The sequence below is a fragment of the Penicillium pulvis genome, assembly GCF_028828015.1.
Source record: "Penicillium pulvis strain IBT 33274 chromosome Unknown scaffold_8_segment0_segment0, whole genome shotgun sequence".
In the NCBI taxonomy this organism is placed as follows: domain Eukaryota; kingdom Fungi; phylum Ascomycota; class Eurotiomycetes; order Eurotiales; family Aspergillaceae; genus Penicillium; species Penicillium pulvis.
In genome coordinates this window covers 3,075,717-3,095,198 of record NW_026643080.1, presented here as the reverse complement: position 1 = coordinate 3,095,198, position 19,482 = coordinate 3,075,717, and the positions used below count along the sequence as shown (strand labels likewise).

Sequence of the window (19,482 nt, the reverse complement as noted above, 5' to 3'; positions counted from 1 at the left end):
AGACTCTCCTGAACAGGTGCTTAAGTACATGTGTCAAAAACCAAAGCCACTCGGTCTTTAATCTTGCCATCTCCTAGGTCTTTCAAGACCTCAGGAAAATCTTGCAATCTACCCATCTCTACTTGAGGCTGAATTACCTTTCTTGCGATGAGGTCCAGTACCTCCACAATATCTTGATATTGACCTCCATAGGTGAAAATGATGCTGAGTCGCTTCCGAATTCCAATCTTCATGTCAAGCTCATTCTTGCGATCCAGTGTCCCCACACAAAGTATTTTGCCACCAGGGCGAACTAAAAACAAAGAAAATATTAGGAATCTCATTCAAATGCTCTCGGGGGAGGATCATGGTTGAAATAATTACCAATATGTTGTGCATCTTGGAACGTTTGATGCTTTCCCACGAACTCCAAAACAGTATCTATCTTTCCTTGCAGGTCATTTTCCTGGATGAAATCCTGCACTGACTTCCCAAGTGGGACAATATCTGTTGCTGGGATACCTAGCTCCAACGCGGCATCTAGTTTCTCCTGCCGCAAATCAGACACAATGACTCGGGCACCGATGGACCGCACGACCTGCAAAGCGTTGAAACCGAGGCCTCCGAGACCGAAAAGAAAAGCTATCTCATGCTTCTTGACCTCAGCTCGGCGGACAATTCCATGGTAAGCTGTAGTAACTGCATCAGTTGCAACTGCTGCCACTCCCGGAGGAATTCCTGTGATTTGATAAGCCGAGATTTTTATATGAGCCTAGACCACACCTACCATCTGGAAGAGGGATTGCCGCGCGGACATTCACTGCTACGTATTCTGCAAAAAACCCATCCTGTCCAATGCCATGGTGTGTACCATGAGAGCATAGCTGGGCTAGATCACGCGAACATTCTGTACAGGTATCTTGCCCACAGCCTGGAACCGCTAGAAGAGCAACTCGATTACCCTATGGCCTCGTCAATATCAAATTTTCAGTCTTCAACCTTGGGAAAAAAGCTGAGCTCACCAGTTGAAATCGGGGATCCTTGACCTTTTCTCCAATCTGAATGATTTCACCGCACCCTTCATGGCCCTGGTTATATCTCATTAGCAAAATGATTGAAGATACCAAACGATTATTTGAGACGCACGAGAATATACTTCTCGTTGAAGTTTGGGCGGTCCTCAATCTCTAGCAAAGGTTGATCACTGTGACATACTACGCGAATTGTTAGGAAAAAGGCTTGTGGCATGTTTCTGAGCCCTTGTCCCCAGAATGACAAGCCTGCACATACCGCCTGAGGCCAGTAATTTGATCAAAAGTCCATCAGAAGGTGTCTCTGGAACTGGTAATTGCTCCCAAACCTAGATGAGATGGTAAGCATATTTTTGAATTATACTTCTACTTCTTGTCGTACTGGTTGGGTATTTCCTTTGTGCTTTCTCCAAGCATACATCGTGGACGGAGGCGGCATAAATTCCATATTGCATAGGCGGAGAGGTCAATCTGAAGAAATTGATATGAACTGAATGTGTACTGCTTGGAAATAAGAAGGCCATCTAAATGAAAGTGGAACATCTGGGGGACAATTCCGTGGCCCGTCTATCCCCAGAAAGGTCAACCGATGCCCGGCTTCCCCGCATTTGTGTCGGTAATTTATAGCCTTTCTTTTAGATCAAAGAAGAAGATCATCGAATAGGCAGACAAGAATTACACAAATCAATGATCCGAGTAAAATTGGTTGCTAAACACCTTCTTCAGCGGATGAACAAATATACGGATACTTCTGTCACTTCGGGGTCTTCAAGGGGCTTTACTAAAATGGATTCATATTCGCAATCTGCATAGTGGTATACCAAATTACTCAACTCAAGCTTGCAAGAAACTGAAATAGACCAAAATGATGTATGTAAGACTATCTATGCATAGGATAAAGGTTCATCTGCGACCTCAACGTAATAAGACAGATCATTCCCTTCTGTCATCTCAAACTCAGTGAACCCAGTACCCATAAACCGGAACGGATTGCGACTGTTGTATTCAATCTCAAAGTCCTCAGGCCGAAGCTCACTGATCAAGCGATGGAAGAGAATTGCACTGCCACCGAACAATGCCGTAACACGGCCATCGACTCGGTTTCGCTTGTACCAGCTCTTGCAACCACCCGTCCAAACAAGGGTTTTGTGAACCTCATCGCCATATCTGACAAAAGCTTCCTCAGCAGACCGCTTCGGCACAACATATTTGATATCCTCTGTAGCGATCTTCTTGATCCATTTCACGAAGTAATCGCCTGTCCAATTGAGGGACTCCACCAAGGAGCCGTGACCGCCGAGACAGTTGGGACCCATCATGATGAAGTAGTTAGGGAATCCTGATGTTGAGACAGAGAGGTAGGACTCTGGTTCCTCGGCCCATTTATCTGCAAGGCTGACCCCATTTTGGCCAACTATAGGATAATGAGGACGATGAGAGACGTCAAAACCAGTGGCGCAAATGACTGAACATGTTTAGTAAAATAGCCAATAATATTTGAATCCAATCAAACCTACCAACATCACACTCGAAGACCTTGCCATCTTCTGTGTGTACCGCATTCTCTGTGATCTTTGTGATGGGGCTATTGCTGAGATTGCAGTTTGGCCGACTGAAGGCTTCCAAATAACCTGGTCCTGGGGTGACACGACGACAGCCTACCTCCCATTTCGGGATCAACTTCTCGCAGAGCTCGGGGTCATAGTTTAGCTTTTCGGCCATCTGCTGCGCCCCAAACTTTACTGCAGCCTCATTGTTCTCGCCCTTGATGAACTGCAGAATGGTCAGACTAATCGCGATGGTTCAAAAGTATCGTGACTTACCAAGCGGAAGGCCTTGTTCGTTCGAGAGATGATCCCCTTTCGGTAATCCTTGTGGGACTCAGGGTCATTGAATTGTTGTATCTCTTCCTCTGCATATGCGGGATTTGCATCTTCGACGTCTCGTCCGAGATGCTTGGAAGGCGGTACGCGGTAATAGACCCAAGCAGGACTGCGCATGAAATTGATGACTTCCGTACCCGGGAGCTTGGCCATTTGTGGAGTGATTTGAATCCCAGATGAACCATTTCCAATAACAGCGATGCGCTTATTGGAGTAGTCATAATCGTGATCCCAATGAGCAGAGTGAGTGACATGACCCCTAAAATCGTGCAAGCCTGGAATGTCAGGCCAAGAGTGATGACTGTTTGCTTGGTTAGAACACAACTCAGATGAATGATTGAGGAGGAACGTACACTAAAACACCTTGAGCCGAGACGAGGATATCACAGTACTCCTCACGTTGCTCGCCGTTGTGTTCGATAACCAATCTCCACCGTCCGGCATCTTCCTCCCAGTACGCTCCAGCGACTTTTGTATTCAGCTGGAGGTCTCGATCCAAGTTCCACTTTTTGACAGTGCTCTTAATGTAATTTTGGATCTCCTCTCCGCTGGAGTAGAACCGGCTCCAGTCAGGATTCGGGTCAAATGGAAAAGCATAGATGTGAGACGGAACATCACACTGCACACCCGGATAGGTGTTAATTAACCAGGTGCCACCGACATCACTTCGAGCTTCGTAGATGGTATGGTCCACAAAGTCCTGCAACTCAGGAAATCGATGTTGAATTTTGTGCGCCATCAAGAGACCCGAGAAACCGGCTCCGATTGTGACGACACGCATTTTTCTAGGCTTGTATGCATGTTCGTTGTTCAGCGGAATCGAGTATTGATTTGGTAAATCGATTCCATGGTCTCCGTTAACAGCTGGCTTAGTTGATGTCTTGGTTCCATTTGTGCCATTTGCGCCATTTGTTCCATTTAAACCATGAGTACCATTCACGCCGTTTAGCTTAGGTACACTCGGCACCTCGCCATTGATCGGTGTTGGAATTGCGATTGTCATGATGCTACTAGAGAAGCAATATGGTAAAACTAAACTCACGAGAGCTTTGATATTCGCAATATGAGTCTTTATAGCGGCGACACGGATCCACCGTTGTTGATCGAAAGGTTACTAGGAAGCCTGATGCACTCCGGACAATCGGTAGCTTTGCACTCTCAACCGTTAGATACACGGCAGTCTGTAGCCGATCTCATGACTACGTTATTACCAACCGAATCATCAAAGAAGCCGATATTGTCGTTTAGCAGTACATAAAGTAGATACCGGTCATAGAAAGACATCCATACCGGTTTCTTACACCCGGTAATTCAAACAAGCAAAATAAGCCAAAGTCCGGGGCCGAGGTTACTTTCACAAGCCCGATCCCGAAACTTAAGAGTATTCCTTGTAAATGAGCGGTTCCATTAAGTATGCAGCATAGCGAGGTTTGATTTAATATATGAGATCCTTTTAAGGGCATGGGGGCTGTGGTCACTTGTCGATTTTCGAGTCTCGGAAACAACTCCGATGTGCTATGGTCAATGTTATATAGCCTAAACCTAAAAGGTCTTTTGCGGGGATCCCCAGCTTCCCCGCATTATTGCTGTGAATGTGATGTCTGCTAGCTAGATCAGCGTACTGCTCGGTGTTGCTTGTAATCTCAATTTATTCTGCTTTGGCAATTTTAAACTCACCTTTCCCCTGAATCTGTAAACATGTCACCACCGCTGTGGCTCCAGTTCACTGGCCAGCAACCGAAGAGAAAACGAGCAGAGCTGGCCTGCATTGCATGTCACAGCAAAAAGGTACCGACCGCATCATGATTCGGCACCGTGGTCGGATAATGACGTCTGCAGATTCGATGCGATCTTCAAACGCGAGGGGGTCAAGGGTACAACAATTGTACCAAATGCGCGTCTTCCGGGAAAGACTGCCGGTAGGAGACACCTGGATCAATAAGCCAAGGGAAACTGACATATACTCATGATGTCTGTTCAGAACAAGACCATCACGGCGCGGTCGTCCATCTGGCGCCGCACCACGCCCACTCACTCCACCTGACAGCAATATCAGCGACGAAGCCAATACCTCCCGTCGCAATACCCGTTCCAGAGCGAACCTAGGCCTCGAAACGGTGCCAGCGCTTCCAGATAACATCACGAATAATCACAGCAACCATGACGACCAGCCTCTCGATTTTACACAGCTCGATCTTCAGCACTCATCTGGATCCACAGAGTCCCAGCAGCAGTTATCAAATGGGGCAATTGACGGATGGGGGTCTGTGAGCGGCTCCATAGGCGCGACTGGGGAGTCACAAAATCGAGTCTTATTTACTGCTGCCAATGATTCACCTGCAACCCAACGAACCGAACGATCAGAGGACCACTGCGAGCATAATGACAGCTACCCTGTTGGTCACGTATTTCTACCGGAGCTTCAGACCAATGCCCGTGATCAAGAACGACTCATTGCTGAAAGACTCCCCGACGTCCCGAACCTGCCAGACTCAGCCCTACAGCAGACCTTCTCCGAAACGTATTTTGAATACTGCTATCCTTGGTGTCCCGTGTTAGATAGAGATAGCCTCTCTGAGGAGTTGGCACGGTCTCCACTTCTTGTGAACGCCCTTGCGGCAGCCGGCAGCCACGTCAAGCCACCCATGATTCCCCACGACGGACCAGCAATTTACTATGACCGAGCAACATCTCTGTTCTACAACGATAAAGAGGCAGATGTGATGACATCCTTGAAAGCAATTTCCTTGTTTTACTGGTGGAGCCCACGTCCGCCAACAATCCTTCACCGACATTCTTCCTGGTGGTGGACATCGGTAGTGATCCGGCACTGTCAGCAGCTAGGAGTACATCGCGAGCCTGCACCTGATCATCCACTTCGCGAACAGATTGACCTGAGTTTACGACGTAGAATCTGGTGGACGGCTTTTGCTCGCGAACGTCTGACCGCATTATGCCAAAGCAAACCTTGTGTTATCGACCCCGAAGACTGCACACTTTCGGAGCCAACATTAGAAGACTTTCCGAATATACAGGACAAATGTAAAGCGGAGATCTTCATTTATTGGGTCCGACTGTGTGGCATTATTGGAAAAGTCGCCAAATACCTTGTACGCACCGGCGAATCTCCTGGTGCGTTTCCAGTCCAACTTGCTCGGGAACTCATTAATTGGGTACAATCATTACCACCGCATCTTCAACTGCCTATCAGCTCAGATCACACAACTTCATTTGATCGAGATGTATACCAGCTTCACCTGCCATATCTTGCTGTTATAATAATCATTCATATGAAACGATCCACCTCATCGCAGCCTCTCCCACAAGCCTATCCACCTGCTATTTTAGCGGCAACTTGCATGGCACGGTTGATGAGGGATATACTTGCTCGTGGTGGTACTAGGTTTCTCATGGCCATTACAGGTTGGTACTGTGGTACTGCCTTTATCGCATTATTACAAGCGCTACGCATTGAGAGTCTGGCCAAGAGTGCGAATGAAGATTTGGATATTCTTACTTTAGCTGTTGACCAGTTGCGTCAGATGTGGCCTACTGCTGCTGTATTCTATTCTGGTTTTGAGCGTTTACGGCAGAATGCCGTCGGTCCTGATTTGGAATCCCAGCGTGCTCCTGGTCCTGAGCTGGGAATGGGTGATGGGTCAGGATATATGGAAATGACTGATGGTATTGACTGGACCGTTTATTTTCCTTTTGCAACATCACAAACAAGTGGGATTGCAAGTCGACTACTCGTGCCTCATACGGAAGAACTGTTCTTTGACGATGATGTGTTTGGGGATGCTATGCTTCAGTTTCAATACTTGTTTGAACCCTGTGATACCCTTACGGAGATGAATTTATTTGCATAGATCAACAATGTACAATCAATGATACAATATCAACTTATACTACTGCAACATTCACATCAGAGTCAAATCAGCATACTTCCTCGCAGCTACATCCTCCGCTAGTTTCCTATATCCCGGAGCCGGGCCTTGGTACCGTGCAATAATCCTCTTCTGCTTATGAGCCAGATTTTTATTCACGCCCGTCATCCACGAGTCCACCTCATTAGCCAGAAGCCCATCAGCACAAGTGTGCACATGTTCAGTCCAATCATGCACATTTTGATGCGAAGTCGCAGCCAAGGTAATACCATTATCCCGACAAAATTCAATAAACCGAGACACCCACCCAACAGCATACTCGATACTGCGAGGAATGTTCCCAAACATCTGATGCGGTCCCATGACCATCATCATATTTGGGAAACCCTCAACAAACAAACCCAAATGCGTCCGTGGACCTTCCGCCCACTGCTTCGAGAGTTGAATTCCATCCACACCTTTGAAATCAATAGCTGTGAACGATCCCGTTACGGCATCGAAACCCGTCGCATAGATGATCATATCGAATTCAAAATTCTTATCCCGAGTTCGGATTCCAGTTTCCGTCACGCATTCAATAGGATCCTTCTTGACATCAACCAGTCTGACATTCGGTCTATTGTATGCCTCGAAATAGCCCGATTCCAGCGGAACGCGCTTCGTCCCGAAGCCGTGGCACTTGGGTATAAGCGTCTCGGCCGTAACGGGGTCTGTAACACGTTGCCGGATTTTATTTGCGACGAACTCACTGAAAAGTGCGTTTGCTTCCTTGTCGGTGTTGATGTCACCGAAGTTGCCGAGCCATTTCGCGAAACCACGCTGCTCGTAGAGATCGTTCCAGAATTTCTCACGGTCCTTGGGGGTGAGTGAATGTGTGCTTCTCGTATCTGATACGTGCATGAAGCAAGAGGAAGTCTGAGAACACTTGTCAAAGATATCGGGATAATTCGATCGGATTTCCTCCATTTCGTCAGGCGTGATTTTTGTGTTGCGCAATGGTAGACTCCAGTTTGGGGTTCGCTGAAAGATAGTCAGATGGCCGACTCTCTTGACAATTTCCTGGGTTGCTTGTATACCCGTCGCACCAGTACCAATGATAGCGACACGTTTATTCTCAAAGTTGACCTGTTCTCGAGGCCAGCGTGCCGTGTGAAACGCTTCTCCCTTGAAATCCGAGACGCCGGGGATGTTCGGTAAAGTGTAGTTGTTCAAGATACCGATGCAAGTCACCAGGAATCGGGATGTATATTGTCGACCGCTTTCATCAGTAAGTCGCCACGCATTGGCTCCGTCTTGAAAATGTGCCGATGTAACTCGAGTGTTGAATTGCATATCCCGACGAAGATTAAATTTGTCGCAGACAAACTCGCAGTATCGTAGTGTTTCAGGCTGTGACGCAAAGTGTTCAGACCAGTTCCATTCATCAAGAAGCTCTTGTGAGAACGAGAAATTGTATGAATAGCTTTCGGAGTCGAATCGTGCGCCTGGATACCGATTCCAGTACCATGTGCCACCGACATCACCACCGGCCTCGAGGACTTTCGCTCGTAGACCTAGTTGGTGCATTCGGTATAATGAGTATATTCCAGAAAGGCCTGCCCCGATGATCAGGACATCGTAATCGAGGTCTTTGTTCATTTCACTGAAACTGGGTTTCTCGGCGCTGCCCATGATTGCGGTTGATAGCCACAGGAAAGCGGGGTTCAAAGATAGTAATATGTCGTTACACTTATAATCTCTGTGAGATGTACAGTACTTATGTGTAGAGCTGTATATGCAAGCTTATGCATCTTGGGGCGAGATACATACTGATTTAACTCCGGGGATACACATAGATCAGCGGGGTCGAAAAGCTGTACCCCACACTAGTATGAAACCGAGACTGCCCCAGTGTGACCTCTTCGGTTCCTGTATTTTACCTATTTACTTTGTATCGAAACACTTGAGGCATGTCCAGCTGAGCATGTTTGAAAGTATCAATAAAGCCGAGTCTTAATGACTTAGATTAGTGATGTGGGCTGTGGGCTCGGCTCCCTTCGGCGTATGCCGGCTTACTCTACGATATGCAGCGTACATTTCAATACAACTTCTATCAATTGAAAGATATGCATTAACTGCCACGAAATAGATTATTATCACATCACGCCTTTAGACTTCCAATAAGCCTCGGCATCCCTCAAAAATGCCCATTTAAGATCCTTCCCCCATCCCTTTTCCTTCCATCGATTGAGACTCAATGGAAAATGATCTACGCCATCCCGCACCGTAGCATCATGCGCAATAATAACAAAAACATTATTCATACAGTCAGCCTCCTGTAATTTCCCGATCGTCTCGATTATTTGTGGAATATCATGCCCAAAAGTCGGGGTAAAGAGGGGCTCGGCAATACTCCGGCCCCGCGATTGTTGTAGCTCCTCAAATGCCCCGCCAAGACAGAAAGGGACATTACCGTGTGGATGACAGGGGTGTGGGTGAATGGAATCGGGTACTGGTAGATACTTCGATGGTCGGAAAATGCCTCCATAGTGACAGACGTCACCACCGAGCAGAACGAAGGTGTCAGGGTTGGAGGTCGTTCTTGCTAGACCGCATAGATGGCCGATGGCGTGGCCGGGGCTATCCAGTAGATAGAATGATCCGTCCCCGAAGTAATCGAATGCATTGAATTGGCCGATCTTGAGAGATTGCGGTCCTTCAAATGTGATTTCCCGTAGATTTCGACCCCTGGTTGTACATTAGTGATTTGTTTGAATGTTGGTGAGAGGCTCTTACTGGAAGTCTGTCTCGCTAAGGGGAGAGTCGGGGTCTGTAGGTGCGCCGGGTAACATTGCTTCTTTGAACCCAGGTCCAACTACTAGATCTGTAGAAGTTGGAAATGTTGACGGATCACCGATGTGATCCCAATGCCAATGGCTTAAGATAATGATTAGTACTCGAATGAAAAAGGGATTTGATTTTTGTACCTCCAGATCACTGCCTGTACCTCTTCACCTTTAATCCCGCTTTCTTCCAAAATATCAATTACATTTTTAGTGACTTCAATTGTGTATTTTGTCGTGAGAATGTATTGGGCAATCTTGGGTGCGTAATTCTTATAGTCCTTTCGGATTCCTAAATCGAAAACGAGCTTTTGACCTGAGGAATGCTCAAGCAGAAATGAGAATGATGGATTGCTTGGATGAGTCTCCATGCCCGGAACAGGGGGTGCCATGAATCTATTTAGTTGTGCAGGTCCGAAATTGACGGTGTTGATGAGCTTGACCGTGATGGTCTGCCCAGCTGGTACTGAGAAATCCGGTAGCTCAGCCATTATCGTCCACTTGATTTTAATAAGATGATGTGCTGAGATATCTTTCTTGCTTCCATCGGATAAAGTCAAAGATGCGGAGAAGCTAACTACTGTAGGTAAATTAAGATAGCGATCTCACTTCCCCGGATTCCCCGCTGTTTGGCTATCAGTACATGAAATACCGGCTAGCAATTTGACCTTCGGCTCTATCATTCGGTTACTGTTCTGGTGTTGCCGATCATGTCATTTCCCAATTCTGATGATAATATTCGATCTTGGTATAAAAAATGTAGAGCTATTCTTGACCCATATTGTTCCCCACTCGCCGATAGTAACTGTAGGAATTCCGGGGTAAAGTCCCCGGGGTAAGCTGTCGTCTCGGCATACGTACCCCATTGAACAAAATGGCTGAGACCTAGGGTCCTCCTATTTTCTCTAGTTTTAGTTTAAAATGCCCCCATAAGACCATAAAGTGAGACTCCCTTCCGGCTCCTGCTTTTCTTGCCCTAGGACAGACTTATCATATTGAGTCCTGAAACATTTCCCCAATCATGTCAGATCATGAGAAGCCTCATGAAGACTACATCGAGACCCAAAGCTCAAGCCTTAACTTGCCAGAGGCCGAAAAAAGCCCAACCCTGGACACAGTGCACAATGACGAGGCAATCAAAGTCCTAGCAAATTATACAGGGGATGAGACTTGGACTGAAGAAGAAGAGAGAAAATTACTCCGGAAAGTTGATTGGAGGTTGATGCCAATTCTTTGCGTCACCTATGGTCTACAGTACTATGACAAGGCCATGTATTCTCAGGCTGTTCGTCCCCTCCCTTTGATTTATTGATCAGACCATTCTAACTTCTTAAGGCTCTCTTCGGTATTGAATCAGACCTGGAATTGAGCATTGGCAATCGCTACTCCTTTGCAGCTGCCATTTTATACCTGGGTTTCATCATCGGGACCTATCCTGCAGTGACACTAGCCCAACGATTCCCTATTGAGCGCGTCGCGTCGATAATAATCACGCTTTGGGGAACATGCCTGATCTTGACTCCTGTTTGCTTCAATTACAGGGCACTTTATGCACAAAGATTCTTCCTCGGTGTGTTGGAAAGTGGTATTAGTCCAATGTTCATGCTCATCGTGGTATGTTCCCCATAGGGACTCCCAGAAATGAACGCCGACTAAATATTCTTTCAAATAGGGAGGCTGGTACAAAAAGAATGAACAAGCCATGCGCATGGGGTCAGTTCCACCTTATCATCTCGGCAAAAACTATTCTAACAACCCACAGAATCTGGTACAGCTGCACAGGCTACGTCTCCATCGTCTCCCCATTAATCAACTACGGTCTGGGCCACATAACCGGCTCCCTCACCCCATGGAAATACATGTACTTCGTCGCCGGCGCAGTAACCATAATATGGGGGATAATCCTCGTATTCCTCCTACCCTCCGATCCAATCAGCGCTCGCGGTTTCAGTGAGAGACAAAGATATATTGCCGTCGCACGCCTTCGAGTCAATAACTCCGGCGTACGAAACACACATTTCAAAAAGGGACAAGTACTTGAACTAATCAAGGATCTCAAATTCTGGCTGATTTTCCTAATTGCCTTCTTGAGCATGATTGCCAATGGCCCTATCTCAACTTTCACACCTATTATTATCGACTCTTTTGGATTTAGCACCTTGAATTCTTTGCTATTGGTCATTCCGGCTGGGTTCTTGGGTGGTTCTTATATGCTTATTGGCTCTTATCTGGCATACAGGTTCTCGGATAAGGGTGTTAGGTCTTGGATTGTGTTTACTGCGCAAATGATTACGACTATCGCTGCTATTTTGCTCGTGTCGCTGCCTATCGAAGCAACGGGTGGTTTGCTGTTCGCATGTTATATTCTTCCGGCTATCGGTGGTGGTTATGCCGTGCTTATGGGTCTACAAATTGCGAATATTGCTGGGTACACTAAGCGCTCAATTGCTTCATCGGGCCTTTATGTTGGGTACTGCCTTGGTGAGCACTTTCTTGATAATATGCTCTCTTAGCAGTGCTAATTTGTCTAGGAAACTTCACTGGTCCTCTTGTGTACAAAACGAAGGATGCGCCTCGATATGTTCCGGGCTTTATTACTGTTGTTGTGACGTCGTTTGCTGCCGGTGTGATTGTTCTCATTTACAGGTTTATTTGCGTATGGGAGAATCGGCGTCGAGATGATTCAGGAACATCTGAGGGATATGAAAATGCATATCAGGATGACTTGACGGATAAAACGGTAAGCCAACTCTTATCTCTTCTCACCTGCTCATTAGCTTCCATATTCCAAGATTCGCTGACGAAAATAGAATCCACAATTCAGATACATTCTGTAGCCAATGGCTCTGTTTCGATTTTTGTTTATGTACTCCAGAATCTCAAGTGCTTTTATATGCCCCAGAGGCTTTTGCAGGTGGCCAAAATGCCTAAGCTGTGGATCGCTTACTCGGTTCAGTCCTTCCAGCATCACGTGAAGATCATTGATATATTCGTTCAATGGCATCAGTCAGGACACAAAAACGTACAAGTGTAAAAGTGTATGATAAGAACAAGAAGGAAAAACGGACTGTGCACGAATCGAATAGAAAGATCCATAACGCACACAATAGCACCCAACCCACATCCCAATGCAACCACGGATGTTCGAAGCGGCCTATTAAAGGTGGCTCACTCGAATCACAAACACCATGTCTGAGTCATCCAATTCCTCACACATGCATAATTATAGACAAGGACTTTCTGATTGCCCAATAAACCCGGTGACAAGGCAAATAAACGTGACAAGCGGAGAGAAAGTCTCTCCAACGTAAATGAGACGACCTCATGTTCAATGTTTTAACTCTCACGCTTTTCTGCTGCGTGTCCGGGGACCGCGCTGCTCAGGGGCGGGTTCGCCGTTCACGAGGACCTGAGGAGCCTGGTTCTCCTGCTTGGCAGATTCGATACCGGTAGCGAGAGTAGCTTTGGTCTCAACCTCAACCTCCGCTTCCTCTTCAGTCTCATCGTCACTGCGCTCATCCTTGGTGACGCTGTTGAAGATGTAGTTGGCCAGAATGCGCAGGATCAAGTATAGCCAGAACAGGTTCACGGCCTGGAGACTGGCAAGCAGCGCGAAAGTAATGTACTGACTGATCCAGCATTTGTACTGCTGAGTCTCCCAGTTGAGCTCGAAAGGACCCACGGTACGGAACTCAGTCAGAATAGCCCAGAGAATCTTGAGGTTCAGCACGTGGCGAAGGTAGATCCACATGCCAACGAAAACGCCAAAGTACGGAATTGTAATGTATGCATCAAGATAATTCAGCGTCTTCGATGTCTGTTCCAGATGAGTCAGCATATTTTTCCAATTATTCTGTGTTTGCGTGTACATACCGCCAAGAAAAAGTCCGAAACGTCATGAGTGATGTACACGGCCAGACCAATGTATGTGAAATGGAAGCGGTAGCTCAGAGCAATCAACGCTAATGTGATGATGTGGTGTCCGACCAGCTCCTTGAAATCCTTGCGAGGCTTCTCAAGCTGCAGCATGAGCACAATAGCCTGCTGTGCCCAGTAACTTGCCTCGAGAAGGTAGTAAGCCTTGAACAGCGCCTCGTGCTCGCGGTGAGGGAAGTTCTCGAACATCGCAGTGGTGTTGAAGTACCAGATATCCGACCGCTTCATGACGTACAGGCCGAATGGACCGAAAACACCAAAGTAGATCGCCGTGTAGACCTGCTCCATGAACCGAGCCGTCTTGCCCTTACCGCGAATACCACAGAAAACGGCGAGTGGGCGAATCAGCTGCTGCATGATAAACTCGCGCGTGAACGAGAGCACGATCGTATAGAATGCCACGAAGGCGATATCCTTCTTACCCTTTCCGTACATAATCGGACCTCCCGGGACCTTGGGTGGCTGCGGGTAGGAAAGGAAGATTGCGCTGTGCATTGGATTGGTCGCGGTCGGATTTATGGCGTAGAGTGAAAGCAGGAAGACCAGGATGATCAGCGGCAACAGCCAGGTGTATTTGAGGCAGGTGTCGGCGAAACGATGGAGCAGCGAGCGATTGCGACGACGCTTTGTATGGGACTTGACTGCGGACTTCTCGGAGTGATTTTCGAAATGCTGGATGCGCCGGAATTGCATGTTAACGTGCTGTCTTCCATTGTATGGTTGAGAGATTATTCGGAGGGTACATTGAAATGCGTACCTTGCCCATGTCGGGAGAAGTAGGCTCGATCGGGCTCACGTCGTTCATGGTGGACATCGCGGGCGCACTGGTGTCGCCACGGATGTCCACGCCCAGGTTGGACCTACCACGAGGGCGAACCATTGTGGTAAGGATTATTGTTCCAAGGTGTGAATGTCGGAAGGAAGAAAGTTGGATGCGACCGATTTGATGATCGTATCTCACGTGCTTGGAACGCAACGGAAAACGGAAAGAGAAACGAGAACGAGATCGGACCAAGAACCACTTGAATATCCACAATTGATTAGGGAATCACATTAATGAAGAATCATAGAAATTGAACTGGAGTTCCTCCGAACTCCGAGTAGCCTTGGCCCCTATTTTTTTCTTGGTATTCGTTGTGTACACATTTTTCTTCCCCTTTTGACTCCACTTTGGCTCCATATCCGGGACTTCCATGATCATGTTACTGCAGACCTATCTTGTGTTGCATCGACGTCAGGCACATAGCAATTTCTCTGTTAATATATGATTGAAAATTCGGCTGCAATGCGACATCACAATTCGGACCGAGAAAACTCAATTTGGTTTGCGGGGCGGACTAGTGATTCAATATATTAGTGCAATTGGTGACGAATGCACACTTATACTCCCGATGACGACAGAGGCGAGCTCTTTATATCTGCTTGAATCCGTATTGTTTGCTTTGGGATGTGTTTCCTGGAAACCTCGGGACACGATAGCTTGGCAAGGCGCTATGCGAGAAAGGTAACACCAAACTTTCAAATGTTCATTTTCCAAATCATGAGCACTTTGACTCTGGCATCTAAGCTATGCCATTGAGCCCTTTGGAAGCTCCCGGGCGAAGGTCTACTTGAGATCCGATTGGCTGACACCAAAACGGAAGGAGCGGTCCACCTAATCCCGTGTCTTAGGTACTTCACTGCCATTCCATCATTGCTTGACCTACTTCTGCTGAAGGACTTTGACTATGATCATTCTTCCTGAATTGCACATATATATGAGATCAAAAAATCTATTCAAACCAAGTGGGTATATCGTAATCACATGAATTGATGCTCCCAACATGCTCAAGTCAGTGTCGCAAGACCCGAGCTGTCAACGTTCCCATAAATCCACTGACTGAAGTTACTCGGAGCGGCCTGGTTACAGGGAATTCCAGAATTCTTCTGCCCAAGAAGGTTTGTGCACTGGAACAACTCGTGCTTGATATCGGTGTTATAGTAAGGCAGACCCAGACTAGCGTTCACGCTCGTGATGTTCACATTATCAAAGGTGATGTTGGGGCAGGGGCGCTCGTCAGAACAGTAAATGGACGAAGCAATGTTAAACCGCGAAGTACCATGGATGTTTTGCCACTTTACATCCTCAATTTGCAAAGTCGATGTGTTGCAGCCCTTATTAGAATCGGCCGAGTAAACACATTGCGACATCTGAATAGGAAGTCCCACGTTGATCATCTCGAAGTTGCGGAAGGTGACGTTCTTGACGAGGCCGGTTCCACCGCCACCCCAGTCGCCATTGCTGGGCGTGTAGATCCGAGTTCCTTGCCAGGTCTTGATGTAGGCGCCGTCCATGGAGTTTTTGATAATCACGTTTTCGAATGTAGTGTTCAGGTTGTAGTCGGGCGTTTCTGGGTATTGGCCGATAGATCCAATGGTGATTCCAGTGCCGCCTTCGCAATAAATGTTCCTGGCGAGCAGATTGGTGGTATTTCCTTTGGCGGCGATACAGTCGTCACCATTGATGATCGTGGCATTCTCCACGAGCAGAGAGTCACTCTTCCAAGAATCGTAGCCATCGGTGTTCATTGTGCCCCATTTGCTGTTGCTGGTCGCATTGACGAACAAGTTGGTAACGGAAACATTTTTGCTTTCCCAGACAAATGTGGCCCAGAACTGAGGTTGAATGATTCTCAATCCATCAACAAGTAGGTTGGTCGAGTTGTAGAATGTGATACTCATGGGTCGTCCTGGCTGGTTGGACTCATTTCTGTTGGCGTTGTACCAAGCTTGACCCTGGCCGTTGTAGAAGCCGCCCTCGCCATAGAAGTTCACGTTTGTACCTCCAAACAGCCAAGCAGTGACTTGATCCTGCAGAACAACACTGATAGAGTGGGTTCTCCAGTATGGGAGGTTGGTAGAGAAGCGAAGTTCACCACGGAGATGAACATCACAATTCAGCAGATTGGTTGTGTTCAGGACGGTGTTCACGTTGAAGACATTTTTGGAGAAAATGACTGTTCCGTTCGTGCCACACATATCAAAGGCTTGCTGGATGGATGGAGAATCATCCACAGCTTGCCCCTTGTGGACCAATGATTCAGGATACAAAGTACATGTTGTACCTTCATTGACCACCCAGGCCTTAACCAAGGTAACCCAGAGCGCAAGAAACCACAGCTTCATGATGGTGGTTGTCAGCGGGATAAAGTTAACTGACTTCGTTTGCGTAGAGTCAGAATCTGGAGGAAGTATCCCCTTTATATACTTAGCCGATCAGCCAGGGCATGAGGTATTTTTTTTCAGATTTTCCAAACTAGACATGACAAACCCCACAAGCGTGGGGAGAGACAATGTTACATGTGACATCATATCACCAACTTACCCACTCGGGGTAAGGCAAAAGCCGGGGAGTATGAAGACAATATGCAAAGTTGCATACTGACGACAGGACGGCAATTGAGCCCTGGGGTTCGAAAGCCGAATAAGGTGGGGTGTTTTGGTCGGGCCTTGTCCGAACAATATCGTCCATGGGGTTGTTAGTCACGCCCCGCTTCACTGGCCATGGTTTGTTGATTCCAAGAAGGCTTAGTTCAGGAATATCACTCAGCTTCAAGCCCATAAGAGGTATTTCTGGTGATGATCCTTATTAGCATCATTCTACCCGTTGAAGATTTTCGGACATTATCCATAGGGTCTTCAAGGGATCTCGGATAAGAAAAGGCTTGCGCGAATTGAGAAGACGAAGCTACATGAACGCGCCTTCCCGAACGGGCAAAAGGGAAGATGGTAGCCTCTCACACCCTTGGCTACAGCAGGGTCCCGAAGTTGCCCCGATGTCATTGTATGCATCATTTCGGGGCCGGCATTTGACCCTCGAGACGAACCCTTACCCGAGATCGGCTCCAGCCGGCCTCCCGAAACCGAAGCGATCTGCAACACTGGAATTGCCAATAGACAGTCTCTACGCCGTACCATGCTCAACTTTGCGGCCCGATACCTGTCCAAGTACTATTACTAAATTCGTGGAAAAATAGACATCATCTCAGGTCTGAATTATTTACAGCCGAGTTTCATAGTTAGAAAATCATGCTCTTTATTACCAGATGTGCTCCGTATTAGCAGCTGCTACAGGATGTGGGATTTTTCGTGGCAAAGAATATGGTATGAGTCATATAATCAAAGAGATGTTTTAAGCTTCCTCGGCGTCACTGTAATAGTTGCTGCTACCTCAAAATAAGGTGAAGGGGAAATCGGAGACCATGGTACTCAGCTAGCGAAAGGCGGATAGATGAAGTCGAGTTAATAGCCTTCATCGAGCTTGAGTAAAGTAGCCGTACGGCTGGCAAAGTCTTGAAACACTTCAAGAGTAACCAGATCGGCTGTGGTAACGGGGCGATTTCGTCTCTTCTCCATCTCAGATTTTGCAAAATCAGTCTCCGTCTGCAGCATAAGATGCATTTTGTCGTGCACCTGCTTGCTAGCCTGTTCGATGTGCAAAAGCATTGCCAGTAGCGCTGTATAGGGGGCCATCTCAATATCATGGGATCTTAGTGACATGAACTTTTCTTCATAGGTCGTAACGAACTGTGACATTGAGGAAAAATCTGCTGGGTTGATGGCCAGAAATTTTTTCAGTCTCAACTGGTTTGCAATATGCCCCGTTCCGAATAACTTCTTTGCTCTGTTGATAAACGTGTCCGCAAGGGTAAGAGCATCGCCTCGTGTCTTCAAGAGTCTGATGAGGGTGTTGTCCACATGATGCTCCATCCAAGAAGCGATCTGTTTTGAGACGGTAACCCATTGCTGGATACACGAACAATGACGTCGGGCTTCCTCGTCCAGATAGGTTTTCAGTCCCAAGGTTTCAAGAGCACCAGTAATGGCAATCAACCAGGCATCGAAACCATCAATATGTGTTAGGTGCTTCACCTTCACCTTTGATAATTTCTTGATGAGCGCTTTAAACTGCTCTTCCAGGATAGGGTCCATGGCGAGCGGCTCCCAGTCCACAGTCTCTTTTTTGATTGGCGTCGACATTGGTAAGGTTCGTTGATGTGGGTTTTTTCTCGTGCAGTGATGATGGTAGCAGTGGTAATGAGATGAGAGGTGGGGTGAGGGAAGGAGGCTTCCAAGGTCGTTGATAGTAAGCTGTTGTTTGTGCCAGTGATGATGATATCAGTGGAAGTGAGGTCTGAGGTGAGACATGAATGGTTGAAAAACTGTCAGCTCGAAAATTGAAAGACTCCAAGGTTGGTAGACAGTCATGGGGCTGGATATGCTTTCCAGTATTGATGGTGAATGATGAATTTAAAGAGAAAGTGAAAGTGGAAGAGAGAGAGGTGCCTAGGTTTCCTAAGTAGATATTCGCTGGGAGACGGAATCACATCACTTATGATATATACAAATGCCTGTAGGCTAGCTAGAACCTTATGAATACAGACGTCTGAACGAGTCAAAAACTTTTGAGATCTTGACTATCACAATAGGTCCGGTCATACCAAGGTTTATCAAGCACGATCAAAAACCCTTCTAACCAGTTCCCGCCACGATGTCAGGACGCTCAACGGGTGGGATGTAAGGTTATCGATTGGGGAAGTGATGGTGAGTTAGCCAATATGTTTAAAATTGAGTCAGAATGCGTGTTGAAACGATGCGCCCATAGGCACAGCGCAAATGATCCTTTGATTGACTGGCCAATTTTATCAATGGCCCTTAGCCTGAGTAAAAAGGGACGCATTGCTGACTCCCGAGGTCTGGTTTGGTGGGGATGATTTGTCAGTAGAAGGAACCAAAGACAGCAATGGGTTGAGGAATGTTTGCTGTTCCATACCCGATCTGGGTTCATTTTTCATTTCTATCTCGACTAAAAAAGGTCATGGATGTGAGTGTTGTTTCCCAATGATGTAACTTCGTTGTAGGTCAATTATACTAAGACTGGAATTTAAAATGACGCCAACCGTTT

The 19,482-nt window shown here is 46.9% G+C and overlaps 9 protein-coding genes across 9 annotated transcripts; 2 read left to right on the top strand and 7 right to left on the bottom strand.

Moving 5' to 3' along the window:
• Positions 1 to 20: 20 nt before the first annotated feature.
• On the bottom strand, positions 21 to 1,431 carry N7503_010575 (zinc-binding dehydrogenase; the record flags this gene model as incomplete). The annotated part of the gene is made up of 7 exons (XM_057070121.1): positions 21 to 292; positions 364 to 717; positions 767 to 941; positions 1,002 to 1,067; positions 1,126 to 1,193; positions 1,270 to 1,339; positions 1,393 to 1,431. 7 exons carry the CDS (start codon positions 1,429 to 1,431, stop codon positions 21 to 23), a joined length of 1,044 nt encoding a protein of 347 aa, XP_056916732.1.
• A 463-nt stretch (positions 1,432 to 1,894) lies between these two features.
• N7503_010574 (flavin-containing monooxygenase) lies at positions 1,895 to 3,896 on the bottom strand (the record flags this gene model as incomplete). The annotated part of the gene is made up of 4 exons (XM_057070120.1): positions 1,895 to 2,475; positions 2,528 to 2,783; positions 2,834 to 3,194; positions 3,247 to 3,896. The coding sequence occupies 4 exons, from the start codon at positions 3,894 to 3,896 to the stop codon at positions 1,895 to 1,897; spliced, it is 1,848 nt and encodes a 615-aa protein (XP_056916731.1).
• Positions 3,897 to 4,591: 695 nt separating this feature from the next.
• Positions 4,592 to 6,762, top strand: N7503_010573 (uncharacterized protein; the record flags this gene model as incomplete). Its single annotated transcript, XM_057070119.1, has 3 exons — positions 4,592 to 4,681; positions 4,733 to 4,812; positions 4,875 to 6,762. The coding sequence occupies 3 exons, from the start codon at positions 4,592 to 4,594 to the stop codon at positions 6,760 to 6,762; spliced, it is 2,058 nt and encodes a 685-aa protein (XP_056916730.1).
• A 51-nt stretch (positions 6,763 to 6,813) lies between these two features.
• N7503_010572 (flavin-containing monooxygenase) lies at positions 6,814 to 8,451 on the bottom strand (the record flags this gene model as incomplete). Its single annotated transcript, XM_057070118.1, has 1 exon — positions 6,814 to 8,451. One exon carries the CDS (start codon positions 8,449 to 8,451, stop codon positions 6,814 to 6,816), a length of 1,638 nt encoding a protein of 545 aa, XP_056916729.1.
• Positions 8,452 to 8,915: 464 nt separating this feature from the next.
• On the bottom strand, positions 8,916 to 10,093 carry N7503_010571 (MBL fold metallo-hydrolase; the record flags this gene model as incomplete). Its single annotated transcript, XM_057070117.1, has 3 exons — positions 8,916 to 9,507; positions 9,556 to 9,696; positions 9,747 to 10,093. The coding sequence occupies 3 exons, from the start codon at positions 10,091 to 10,093 to the stop codon at positions 8,916 to 8,918; spliced, it is 1,080 nt and encodes a 359-aa protein (XP_056916728.1).
• A 530-nt stretch (positions 10,094 to 10,623) lies between these two features.
• N7503_010570 (uncharacterized protein) lies at positions 10,624 to 12,439 on the top strand (the record flags this gene model as incomplete). Its single annotated transcript, XM_057070116.1, has 6 exons — positions 10,624 to 10,887; positions 10,938 to 11,216; positions 11,275 to 11,315; positions 11,365 to 12,083; positions 12,134 to 12,342; positions 12,413 to 12,439. 6 exons carry the CDS (start codon positions 10,624 to 10,626, stop codon positions 12,437 to 12,439), a joined length of 1,539 nt encoding a protein of 512 aa, XP_056916727.1.
• Positions 12,440 to 12,945: 506 nt separating this feature from the next.
• On the bottom strand, positions 12,946 to 14,418 carry N7503_010569 (TLC domain-containing protein; the record flags this gene model as incomplete). Its single annotated transcript, XM_057070115.1, has 3 exons — positions 12,946 to 13,419; positions 13,476 to 14,210; positions 14,296 to 14,418. 3 exons carry the CDS (start codon positions 14,416 to 14,418, stop codon positions 12,946 to 12,948), a joined length of 1,332 nt encoding a protein of 443 aa, XP_056916726.1.
• Positions 14,419 to 15,365: 947 nt separating this feature from the next.
• N7503_010568 (uncharacterized protein) lies at positions 15,366 to 16,703 on the bottom strand (the record flags this gene model as incomplete). Its single annotated transcript, XM_057070114.1, has 1 exon — positions 15,366 to 16,703. The coding sequence occupies one exon, from the start codon at positions 16,701 to 16,703 to the stop codon at positions 15,366 to 15,368; it is 1,338 nt and encodes a 445-aa protein (XP_056916725.1).
• A 1,116-nt stretch (positions 16,704 to 17,819) lies between these two features.
• N7503_010567 (uncharacterized protein) lies at positions 17,820 to 18,557 on the bottom strand (the record flags this gene model as incomplete). The annotated part of the gene is made up of 1 exon (XM_057070113.1): positions 17,820 to 18,557. One exon carries the CDS (start codon positions 18,555 to 18,557, stop codon positions 17,820 to 17,822), a length of 738 nt encoding a protein of 245 aa, XP_056916724.1.
• Positions 18,558 to 19,482: the final 925 nt, after the last annotated feature.